Source organism: Puma concolor, chromosome A3 (genome assembly GCF_028749965.1).
Source record: "Puma concolor isolate L17-30 chromosome A3, mPumCon1.1.hap2, whole genome shotgun sequence".
NCBI lineage: Eukaryota > Metazoa > Chordata > Mammalia > Carnivora > Felidae > Puma > Puma concolor.
In genome coordinates, this window is record NC_141669.1 from 111914696 (window position 1) to 111927941 (window position 13246).

A 13246-nucleotide genomic window follows, 5' to 3' on the forward strand; every position below is an offset into this window, starting at 1 on the left:
CATGGGGCTCGATCCCACGACCCTGGGATCATGACCTCAGCCGAAATCAAGAGCGGGACGCTCGACTGACTGACCCATCGAGGCACCCCTGAACTTCAAGTTTTGGTTTGGTTTTCAGATATAATTTGGTTTTAGGTATAATCAGTACACTTTTTATTTGTAACATGAGCTTAGAATTTTGGCCCTTCTTTGACATCTTTGCTGAATGTAAAGCGGGGGGTTATTCTGGCCTCACATAGATATGTAGCTGGAAAGGGGAGGCAAATCATAACAGTCTCTTCATATACCTAAGGTTGTTTCTTCTTTAAAAATTTTTTTTAATGTGTATTTATTTTTGAGAGAGGGAGAGAGAGAGAGTGCAAACAGGCGAGGGGACGAGAGAGAAGGAGACACAGAATCCCAAGCAGGCTCCAGGCTCCGAGCCGTCAGCACAGAGCCTGACACGGGGTTCGAACCCACGAACTGTGAGATCGTGACCTGAGCCGAAGTCGGACGCTCCACCGACTGAGCCCGGGGCCCCTGGGTTGTTTCTTTGATATGATACGTAAGCTCAATAAACGGTCATCTTAAATGTTAGTTGTCACGTGGAATCTGAATCACGTAATTAACTTTTCATACCTTGTTATATTAAAATCCATCGCACTCCCCAAAATACCGAGTAATTAAAAAGAGAAAAATACTAACTTTATGGCAGAGAATTCTGGCAGACACGACTTTAGCCAACTGGTCACTGTTAACATCACCACTAATAACACACATCAGCATAATGTAACCCCGATCTGACCCCCTGAGAAGGGCATATTATCTCTGTGGTAGGCTTCCCAGTGATGTATAACCTCACTACAATCGTGAGAGAACAGATACCCAGATTGAGGGACCTTCTCCGAAACCACTGTCCAGTACTCTTCAAAAGTACCAAGGTCACTGAACGACAGAGAATTGTCATGGATTTGGAGGAGACTAAGGAGACATGACAAATACAGTATGAGATTTTGAATTGGGTCCTGGAATAGAAAAAGAATATTAGTGGAAAAATTGGCAAAATCCAAATAAATACCACACTTCAGTTACTATTCTACCAAGATTAATTTCTTAGTTTTTTTTTTTAATTTTTTTTAATGTTTTTTATTTATTTTTGAGACAGAGAAAGACAGAGCATGAACGGGGGAGGGGCAGAGAGAGAGGGAGACACAGAATCGGAAGCAGGCTCCAGGCTCTGAGCCATCAGCCCAGAGCCTGACGCGGGGCTCGAACTCACGGACCGCGAGATCGTGACCTGGCTGAAGTCGGACGCTTAACCGACTGCGCCACCCAGGCGCCCAATTTCTTAGTTTTGATCATGTAAGATGGTGTCATAAAGTGAAGTTGGGTGGGGGGTACATGGGAACTCTGTACTATTTACGCAGCTCTTCTGTAAGCTTCAAATTGTCCCAAGATTTTAAAAAATTATCTCGAGACGTAAAGTTTTTAAAGCTTAATTGTTCCATCCTGTACTATCTTTTACCCACACGTAATTCTGTAACATCATGTATTTGGTCACGGGGAACATAATGGTTCCGTACGTTATAAAAATCTGCCAAATGTTGACATACTTCTTACACCGTATTTAAAAAGTCACCTTTGTTAATATCTTCATTGATCTCATCAGAAAAGCATTTAATCACTGAGAAACGGACACTGTCGCTTCGTGGTGATGGATAGAAGTTCTCCAAAACTTTAATTCTGGCCTGAGACATTTTAGGGGCACCTGGACTGGCTCAGTGGGTGGAGCATGTGACTCTTGATCTTGGGGTTGTGACTCTGAGCCCCACACTGGGGGTAGAGATTACTTTTTTAAACGGCGCGTTACAAAAAATAGAAAAAGAAAATTTTCCCATTGGGAGCAACAGCGACAACAAAACAGAGGATTACTGTTGAGTAAATTCAGTTTGTTTTAGGCACATAGGATATTCCATAGGAGTCCTTGAGTGAAATAAAGAACAACGGAGGGGCGCCTGGGTGGCTCAGTCTGTTAAGCGTCTGAGCGTCTGACTTTGGCTCAGGTCATCTCGCCATTTGTAAATTTCAGCCCTGCCATTGGGCTCTGCGCTCACAGCACGGAGCCTGTTTCCAGATCTGTCTCCTTCTTTCTGCCCCTCCCATGCGTGCATGCAATCTCTCTCTCTCTCTCTCTCTCAAAAAATAAATAAGTGAAAGAAAAAAAGAATAAAGGAAATCCTTAGTGGTAATACACAGTAGTAGTTGTATATAATACTTAGTTGTGTAGTATTATTTGAAACACACTTATTCCAAAGTCTTAGAAAAATACTCCAACTCACTTCCACGCATACCTGAGAGGTCTCAAACCTGCCTAGGAGCGTGAAGGATAGCAGCAGCAATGACCTGTTGCCTGAACCGTCACAGCCGGGCCTCTCAGCCTCAGGAACTCCTTGGAGCTACAGACCAAGCCCTCCAGAGGCACGGAGGTGAGGGGATTCAAAAAGGAGGGAAGTTCGTTTCAGGCAGTGTCCTGAGCCGAAGCAGGGAGGCAATGATATGTGATGGGTTCAGGGATCTCTCCCAAACTTGACAAATACAGGAACATAAGGTGTGAGGGCTGAGATAGAAATGGAGCTGGAGAGGGAGGGAGTGGCCAGATGGTGAACGGTTCTTTCATAAACCTGATTCAAAACACTGGATTTTATTCCATTTGGGAACAGGAATAGATGAATATCCAAGGTAGCGAAGTGAGAGGGCCAGGTTTGCCTTTCAGAAAGATCACGCTGGCAGCAGAGGGAATGGAGATTTTAGGAGCCAAGTCAAAGCAAGGAGCAGAGGTAGAAGATTCGGACATGGTCCTGGAACGGTGGGGACATTATTGGAAGAAGAGGCGAGAGGGATGGGGCAAAGGGGACGGAGTCAAGATGGGTTTAGGGGAAAGGCTCAGATTTAGTGGCTGATTGGTTGTGGGGCGTGGTGGTGGGGAAGAGGGAGAAGCGTAGGATGACTTTCAGCTTTCACACCGTGTTCGGATGGATGGTGGTTCCAATAAAGGAGATGGAAAAAAGCGATGTGGGTTTGGCTGGACAGGCATTGAATTTCAGGAGCAGGTAGGACATTCAGTTGAGGATGCCATGTGAAGCTTGGGAACGGCTGAACTGGTGCGAGCCCTGGAGTCTTGATGTGGGTGTGGGGAGAGAAAACTACCCTGTAAGATCATTTAGATGGATCTGGCAGAGAGAGGGGGCAGTGTGTGGCTGGAGAAAGGACCCACGGAGGGGACTTAGGAGGACATGATTGGCTAGCTCATTTTGCATAGTGGGGGACCCCATTTGAGTGAAGCACTGGTTTTCCAGTGATTCAATGCAATATTTCACACATATCCATGCAATCTTTTAAGCCTCACAATCACAGAATAGAAGCGCATTGGCTTGTTAGTGATGGTACCTCAAAGTCCCAAAGGACCGAAAAATCCATGGCTTTTTCTTCCTCAGCCCGAGGCACTGTCTTTCTGGGAATACTTCCATAGGGCACGCCCATTAGTACCTTGTGAAGGGACAGGACGACATGATGACGTGTGGAGAAAATACAAACACATGGAGACATTCATACCCGGCGTGAAATATTTCCCTTCTTAGAGCAGGACATACCCATTTTGTCCTTTAGATGACATTAATCACTTCTCTGGTTTTAGACCTATCACGTACTCGTTGTAGAAAATGTGAAAAAGTGCAGGAGAGCATTAAAAAAATTCCCTATCACCTCCACATTCCGAAGATAATGACGGTTAGATATTCGTATGTTTCCTCGTAGTTGTTTCTGAGTTATATATATATTATGTAAATATATAAATTTATATTAGATAAATATATAAAATATAGAATTATGTACATTTATATTATATATAATTATATGCCTTTATATTATATAAACATATAATATATAAGTATATACATTTATATTATATATAATTATATAAATTCATATTACATACATAATTATATACATTTATATTATATAAAATTATATACATTTTTATTATATATAATTATATACATTTATATTATATATAATTATATACATTTTTATTATATATAATTATATACATTTATATTATATAAACATAATATAAGTATAAAATTTTATATTATACATATAATCATATAAATTTATATTACATATATAATTATATACATTTATATTATATATAATTGTATACATTTTTATTATATATACTTGTATACATTTATATTATATATAATTATATAAATTCATATTACATATATAATTATATACATTTATATTATATATAATTATATACATTTATATTATATAAACATAATATATAAGTATAAAATTTTATATTATACATATAATGATATAAATTTATATTACATATATAATTATATAAATTTATATTATATATAATTGTATACATTTTTATTATATATACTTGTATACATTTATATTATATAAATGTATAGTTATATAAATTCATATATAAATATGAATATCAAATAAATATATAAACATATATAATAAAATATATATTAGTGTGGTTATTTAGCATAATATTGTTTTATTGTTTTATGACCAATTCTTTAAAAAAAATTTTTTTTTTAATGTTTATTTATTTGTGTGAGAGAGACAGAGTGTGAGTGGGGGAGGGGCAGAGAGAGAGGGAGACACAGAATCCGAAGCAGGCTCCAGGCTCTGAGTTGTCAGCACAGAGCCCGACGTGGGGCTCGAACTCACAAACTGCGAGATCATGACCTGAACCGAAGTCGGACGCTTATCGACTGAGCCACCCAGGCGCCCCGTTTTATGACCAATTCTATACGGCAGGTAGTATGTCTCAAAATAAAATGACTTCAAAATATCTAACCACATGTATCTACCATAAACTTACTTAACAAATTACCTTTTGTTGGACATTAGAAATATTGCTAGTTCTTTGCATGTATCTAGTTCTGTTATCAATACTTTAATATATATGCCTGTGTTTGCATCCTTAATTCTAAAAAAATCAGAATTGTATGAACTTTACATATTGATTTAGGAAGAATTGACTTTTTTTTTACAGTATTAAGTTTCCCTTGCAAGAAAAAGTCACCCTGTTTATTCAGTCATATATTGGTCCTGTAATGCTTGATGGTATTCCTCACAGAAATCTTCTAATTTGTTAAATTTCCCTTGGGAAAGATTCCAGGCCCACACTGGAGACCTGGGATCTCATTCACTGCAAACTTACTGTGTGACTTTACATAACTTGCTTACTCCTTTTTTGTCTCTCAATTACTCATCAGTAGGTAAGGATGTACTTACATCTGTGATAAGGGCATAGTGGGAGAACAGTGAGGAGTGCTATTTAAATGTGAGGGTTTTGTTTTTAAAGTTTATTTCATTCTTTATTTTGAGAGAGAGGGAGCATGAGCGGGGGAGGGGCAGAGAGAGAGAGAGAGAGAGAGAGAGAAAGAGAGAATTTCAAGCAGACTCCTCACTGTCAGCACAGAGCCTGGCGTGGGACTTGAACCCACAAACTGTGAGATCATGACCTGAGCTGAAATCAAGAGTCAGATGCTCAACTGAATGAGCCACCCAGGCGCCTCGTGAGGGTTCATTTTTGTTTGTTTGTTTGTTTTGTAATAAATTATGATAGAATGCATTCCATCTCTTTTTTTTTTTTTCAGAGTAAAACAAACAAAAACTTACTAAGATATTAATTCTCTACTGATCTTAAAGTAAAACAAAAGATAGAAAAGTGTGGGGTCCACTTCTTAATTAGGAACAGAAGTATTTGGTTCCATCCTCTGTCCCGAACTATCTGGGCAATTGATGGGAGTATAGAATTTAAAATGAACGACTGGTTCTTTGTAAAACAGAAGAGTATTTGATTAAAGAGGGTGGTGTCATGATAAGCCTCAACGCTATCTGAAGATATAGGAAGCCCTTGTCTTACCTCTGGGATTATAACTAAGCCAAAAATTAAGCCAAAAAGGACGAGGTTAACTCCATACATCCATCGGAGAAAGATGAAATATGATGCCACTGAGGAACCAAAGTGACCTGGGGAGAGAAAAGACGGTAGGATTTAAGCATCGCCGAAGGAGGACGTTAGCACTACCAAGCGCTTTGTGTGGGTGACGGATTCAGTTTTCACATCAGCTGTGGAACGTGATGTTCTCGTCTCCATTTTCTTTTTCCGGATAAATGACCTGAGGCTCTGTGGGATTAACCACTCTACCTAAACTCCCACAGTCAGACAGTGAAGAAACACAGTTTAAATATTGGTCTGACTCAGGGCGCCTGGGTGGCGCAGTCGGTTAAGCGTCCGACTTCAGCCAGGTCACGATCTCGCGGTCCGTGAGTTCGAGCCCCGCGTCAGGCTCTGGGCTGATGGCTCAGAGCCTGGAGCCTGTTTCCGATTCTGTGTCTCCCTCTCTCTCTGCCCCTCCCCCATTCATGCTCTGTCTCTCTCTGTCCCAAAAATAAATAAAAACGTTGAAAAAAAAATTAAAAAAAAAAAAATATTGGTCTGACTAGTTCCAAGCCCATTCTGTTTTCCAGTACAACAGAACCTATGAAAGAATCTGATCAGTTGGTCACGAACGCAACCCAAGCCCTTGGAAAACTCTAGCAACACCAGCTACAAACGCTGACACCAGAATACTCACTTTCAATGTCCTTGATCTTCATTTCCCAGGGTATACACTGAGTCTTGAAATTATCAAAGTCTCTCTTAAACTTGACCCACTTCTGAAATTAAACAGGCAACACACTCAGTTCATTACCATCCCGCCTTGGGGCCTGGGGGGGACACACTGATGCTGACACATCACCACCAAAATCAGGAGCAGAGGGTAAGAGAAGCCAGGACAACATAAAGTCTTGTGTTGGTCTGCGGCGCTGATAAAATGTCAAGTTTGGACCGTGTATATGTGAATTTAGGAATTCTGTATAGGACGTGTGGTTTGGGGGATCAAATTGGGTTAGCAGCCTCTGACACAACTTTTTTTTTAATCTTACAACAAAAATTGAAGGGCAAAAAGAAGTCTCGTAGCTCTCAAACCCACATTCAGCAGACACTCAGGTGTCTAAATCTGATAGGAATTGTCGCTCCAATGCGGTGCTGAAAAAATGAGTAAACCCCCTCAAACCATGGCTTCCATTCTTCTCCTGGTGAAACGACAGCCCGTTTCTTTGTTTTTGTTTTTTGTTTTTGCTGAAAGGAGTTAGAAAGGCATTTTGCTTCTTTCCATGGTCTGTTTCCAGGTCCAACACTCAGAGTTCATACCAGTCAGGAACTTGAGTGGCTGTCTGGCTGCTGGTTGGGTGAAAATTGGTTAGCTCTCAAGGGGCTGCTCTCCAACAACCCCACTCCCTGGCAATGGATCCATTTGGAATTGAACAACAACAACAGAAACAACAACTCACAGAAAACAGAGGACAAGGAGGTAGGAGGGAGAAGACCCTAAGGTCAGTTTCCATTATGATAAAGGTCTCCTAAGAACATGTTCCTGAAGGAAATGAGGTTTCCCATGTAAATTCACTAAAGGATCAAAAGGGAAGTTTATCAGACGAGTTTCTAGATCTGTAGGCTTTGACCGTAACCCGATGGGATGACTGCTATATAAGGAAGGAAACCATGTGTGGAAGAGGGTGGTGGTCACAGATGCAACACAGAAGACGAGCCGAGGGCAAAACCTGGTTGAGAACAATGGCAGAGATATCCCTAAGACCAGAAGGGGAATAGCAGACTGTGGACATTGGGCACTCCAGTCCCATGGCTTTATCTGCCTTTCCTAGCTCTGATTCCACGCTCAAAATTCATCTTTGGCTTGGGGTGCCTGGGTGGCTCAGCTGGTTAAGTGTCTGACTTCAGCTCAGGTCATGATCTCGAGAGCCTGCTTTGAATCCGCTGTCTCCCTCTCTCTGTCCCTCTTCTGCCTCGAACTCTCTCTCTCTCAAACATTAAAAAAAATTAATCTTTGGCTTATTTGGCTTTCTATGTAAGCCTGTCTCTAAGGAAAGCATTGCCCGTCACCTGGGCTGTGAGGATTTTGGTTTCGAACGCAGTGTTTTGTCATTGCAAATTAATAAAATGGAATTGGGATTATGGTTTAGCCACCCGTGTAAGTAACTCTACTATCAAAAATAAAAGGCACTGCTGATGTGGACTTCGCATTTCTAGTTCTGTCATCGGTCATTTCTCCTTGTAAATTAATAATCCACCACCTGGTTTTACCTATCGGTCTCGGAAGCTTTATTAATAGGAGTCCTCCCTTGAGAGATCAATCCCCTGTCGGGGTGCTGATAAAATCAGTACAGAATGTAGGCTTGCAAGGCTGAGGCCAATAGGGGTAATGAACATGGCTCAGGGAGGCCCCTGGGGACCGCCTGCCAGTTCGTTGATCACTCGGCAGCCAGCTGACAGCCCCTCAAGGCTGTGGGCATCTCGGCCTGAAAGGTGATGCCCTACAGCTGGGGCAGAGGCTGAGAAGGCCTTGGGGAAGCTCTGTAGTGAAGCTCTTATCCCTCATTGGTTTAGAGAATCAGAAAACTGGGATGGGATGGGGGCAGGAGAAGACCTCAGCTCCTTTTCTCAGAGCCAGGTGAGGCGGGAGCTGGTCTCCCAGGACTGGGCGATGAGATATTGTGTCTCCGGCTGGGTACAGAAACAGGCTTTCTGATAGCGGGCAAATAAGACACAGGCAAGCTACCCATTCTGTCCGCGCATGAAATCCAGACCTGGATGACTAAAACAGCCAGCGAGGCCTGAAAAATAGTATCGCAGAACAAGGAAAAGGGAACACACCTCTTTGTAACTTTTGAAAAGCATTGCCTCCAGGCTCCATAACTAATTTTTGACAAACGAGCCTACATTCACAACAGGATACAAGAAATGTGGTTTCTAAGTAAAGGATAACACTTTGAGTTTTCAAAAAGAATGTAAGGGAAGCATGGAAGGATTACAAGGTAACTAAAAGCCCAGTAATTGAAGGAGAAGAAACATTATAATAATATAATAAAGCCTGTAACTGAAGCAGAAGAAAATGGGTCCAGTGATACTGAGAATAAACCTGAGACATTTCTGAGAATGCAAAGAGAGGAAGTAAAGAATTTAAAACAATGAGGGAAGGTAAACACAGAGGATGGACAGCCATCCTTTTCCTAAGGAAGGAACTAGAACCATTTGCAGGGAAACACGATTAAACAGAATCATTTAGCAAAGATATGCTTGAAGAGCACATTCCTCAGCTGGGGTGGGGCCGGGGGTGGGGGGAGACCTAAGTGTGCAGTTATTAAGTGGTAAATAGTCTCTAGATCAAATTAATAAAATGACCCAAAGATAGTTATTGGGCAAGTAAAATTGAAAAAGGAGAAAAAACAGCTCAGGTCATGATCTCACGGTTCGTGAGTTCAAGCCCTGCCTCGGGCTCTGTGCTAACCGTGTAGAACCTGCTTGGGATTCTCCCTCTCTCTCTCTCTCTCTCTCTCTCTCTCTCTCTCTCTGCCTCTCTGTCTGTCTGCCTTTTAAAATAAATAAATAAACCTAAAAAAATTTTAAGGAAAAGGAGAAAAGAGAATATTAGGAATAAAAAGACTCCAACCCAACATACACAGAAAGTAGTTCCAAAAATTATGGGACCCCCACCTGCAACTTTCTGGTAATACATACGAAGATCTTAATTAAATGATTGAGTTTTGGGAAGAATACGAAATATCAAAATGGCCCCAAGAAAAAGTTAAAACTCAAACACACCCATGAACAGGGAATACAGGAAAAAACGCTCAAGGTGTTGCATAAAAATAGATGATTTATCAAACGGAACTGTCCTGATTTGGGGCTTGGAAAATAAGATCCCAGTGGTTTTAACCTCATCAATTATTTTATTTTATTATTATTATTATTATTATTTTTTTTTTTAACCTCATCAATTTTGTGAGCTTAGTTCTTCACTGGGGAGGAAATGAGTCTCAGATACACCGGAGCCCTCACAGATAAATGTAGAGAAATTGACAGGAAACAGTTGGTTTCCTTTCCCGGACAAATTGGTCAGTCGGCTGGACCTCGCGCTGAGGATTTGGTGGGGAGCCGGCCACAAATGCAGAGGCTTGGCAGGTGCCTGTGATGTCACCCAGGTTCAGAGGCTGAGCAAGCCCTTCCCCGGGGTTTGCTGCCTCTCTATCACCCACCTTAGCCATCAGCATCCTGTAGGCGTAGAGTCGCTTGCCTTTCCCCTTTCCTAAGGCTCCTTCATACTTCTCCACAAATTCTTGGGCCTCTCTGGTTAGGAAAAAAAAAGGGGGGGTGAGGGGGGTAGAGGCAGAACTTTAATCCCAAACTGAAAGAAATCTGAACTATGAGAGTGTACATGTGGCTGGAAGCCTTATGTGTTTTTATACCCCTAGTTAGAATGTAAGCTCTGTGAAGGTAGGGCATTTGTCTGTTTCATTCACTGACGTTTCCCAAATGCTAAGAATGGTGCTTAGTACATGGTAGGCACCAGTAGGCAGAATTTTGGCTCCCATGACCTTTGCCCTCTGGTGGTACACCCATGAATGTCGAAAGGGAGTTTACCGATGTAATTAAGATTCCTGACTTAATTTAAAGATTTTTCTTTTTAACATTTATTTATTTTTGAGAAACAAAGTGAGACAAAGCGTGAGCGGGGGAGGGACAGAGAGAGGAGACACACAATCTGAAGCAGGCTCCAGGCTCTGAACAAGCAGTCAGAACAGAGCCTGGTGCGGGGCTCAAAGCCACAAACTGTGAGATCATGACCTGAGCCGAAGCCGGATGCTCAACCGGCTGAGCCACCCAGGCACCCCATGACTTAATTTAAAATAGGGAGATCCGGGGTGCCTGGGTCAGTTGAGCATCCAACCTTGGCTTGGGTCATGATCTCACAGTCCATGGGTTTGAGCCTCGCGTCAGGCTCTGTGCTGACAGCTCAGAGCCTGGAGCCTGCTTCAGATTCTGTGTCTCCCTCTCTCCCTGTCCCTCCCCCCCACTAGCACTCTGTCTCTGTCTCTCAAAAATAAAGAAGCTTAAAAAAAATTAAATAAATAAAATAGGGAGATTATCCTGGATTCTCGGGAAGGGCCCAGAGTGACCACATGAGCCCTTACACACAGAAGAAGGCAGAAGAGTCAGACAGATGTAGCAGAAGGGGAAGTCAGAGGAATTAGAATGAATTCTTGACCCTCTGTTGCTGGGGCCCCTCAAGAGGACACCACGTGGAAAGCAAGGGAAGGAATTGAATTCCGCAAAAACCAGAAGAGGACCTCTAGCCCCACATGGGCACCTCAGGCCTGCTACTACTTTGATTTCAGCCCGGTGAGACCTTGAGCAGAGAATCCAGCCATGCCACGCTGGACTTCTGGCCAGCAGCACTGTGAACACGTAGATGAGCACGGTCTTAAACGGTTACACTTGTGAAACTTGGGTTGCGGCAGCAAGAGAAACAAATACGGCAAAGCAGATGAAGGGGATTGAGAGGTAAAAGATGCCAGTTATAAAATAAGTAAATCACGGGGATATAAAGTGCAGCCTAGGGAATACAGTCAATAATATTGCAAGCGTGTTGTATGGTGACAGATGGTAGGCGGACTTAGTGCAGTGAGCATTGCCTAATGTATGTGAATTCGAATCCCTACGCTGAACACCCGAAACTAACAGAGCGTTGTATGTCACGCTTCAGCGAAGAAAAAGGAAACGAACACAGTGTTCACCAGACATTTGTGGACTGCCTGAATGTTGAATGAGTCAGACACCGATCAGTTGGTCAGAACCGACTCCTGCCTGAGACCCGACTGCTAAATATTCAGGAACTTGACCCGCGAGCTGTTAAACTGTTGGTAGCTTGAAATTGGCCACGGTGGGAGTCTTTAGACCACAGAAATCAGCAAAGGCTACAAATCAGGCCCCCTCTATCCCACCCCCCAGAGACCCAGTTTGCCAGCAGCCACCGGATTGACCCGCACAAGCGGGTGAGGAAGGAAGTCCATCTCAGGGGGGGCCGGAAGAATACCTACCCCACCCCCACAGCGCAGGCGTGGGCAGATGACAAGAGTCAAAGTCGCATTCTAACCTCACGTCAGTCCTGAAGCTGGTTTTTATTTTTTCCGATGTCTCAAATTAATGAGGCTGACTGTTTAGCTCCTGAGCCCAGGGTCAAAGCCTGGTCTGTGTGGGATTAAGTCTCTGTAATGGGATCAGCTCCCTGTTGTCCCTAGGCAGGACATGTCCAGTCAATGAGCTATCTGGAGCTACCAACATAGCCATGTCACAAAAAAATGTTTTTGTAAAATGTGTATTTCTTTTTTTTTTTTAATGTTTTATTTTATTTTTTGAGAGAGAGATTGAGAGAGAGAGAGAGAGAGAGAGAGTGCAAGCAGGGGAGGGGCAGAGAGAGAGAGGGAGACACAGAATCCGAAGCAGGCTCCAGGCTCTGAGCTGTCAGCCCAGAGCCCGATGCGGGGCTCGAACCCAGAAACCGTAAGATCATGACCTGAGCTGAAGTCGGACGCTTAATCCACTGATCCACCCAAACGCCCCAATAAAATGTGTGTTTCTGTTCTCTTCTTGTATCTTACATCGAGCAGAGGCTTGTAAGCGCTGGGAATTTGTGACTTTCAATGTGCCAGCTTTTACGATTTGGGGACTTCAAATGAGGATTCTCAAAAGTAAGAGCCAGCTCTTGTGCTTGAGCCATTGAGCCTGGTGGCAAATGCTTCTCTTCTTGACGTCCAGACTGTGTGTCTAGACCCCCAAAGGGCACTCAGGGGAACAGAGGGCCCTGCCCAGCGCTGGGTGCAAACTCTGAGGACCATTCCCAGTGAAGGACCCACCTCATTTAAGAACACTGATGGACGCCGCAAGCTTTTCTGGGTCCTGCAAAAGGATACAAATAGTAACAACTACCTTTTTGCCGCGCACTCCTGTACCCCTGTCACCTGCAAACCAGGCTCTCGTGTTCTTCCTTACCAGAGAATATTTGGTTTATGGAAACCACTCGCTCCTGCCCTGCACTTCCTAATCGTTGCACATCTCACTTCTGTAAGGTGTTTCTGTCCCCTCCTCGTCACCAACGGTCTTTTGAAACGGCAACATGGCACAAACTCGCCTTTCTCCTCTCATCGGATGGTGTGCGGTAAACGCAGTGAGAAGTCAAGAGAGGAGGGACCCGTTTATTTTGAGGAAGCTTCCAGGGGCCTGGATCTCCAGGTCACTCCTGGCGGTGATGATGAGCCCCTTAGGCGC

The 13246-nt window shown here is 43.1% G+C and overlaps 1 protein-coding gene across 1 annotated transcript in view; it reads right to left on the reverse strand.

Annotated features, from left to right (window-relative positions):
* TMC2 (transmembrane channel like 2) overlaps positions 1-13246 on the reverse strand; it is a 66996-nt gene that overhangs the window by 31089 nt on the left and 22661 nt on the right. Inside the window, exons 5-8 of the mRNA XM_025932708.2 lie at positions 10177-10267; positions 6654-6735; positions 5939-6045; positions 3427-3525 (exon numbers count right to left, since the gene is read on the reverse strand). Coding sequence (XP_025788493.2) covers positions 3427-3525; positions 5939-6045; positions 6654-6735; positions 10177-10267 — 379 coding nt within the window. The remainder of the gene's footprint in view (positions 1-3426; positions 3526-5938; positions 6046-6653; positions 6736-10176; positions 10268-13246) is intronic.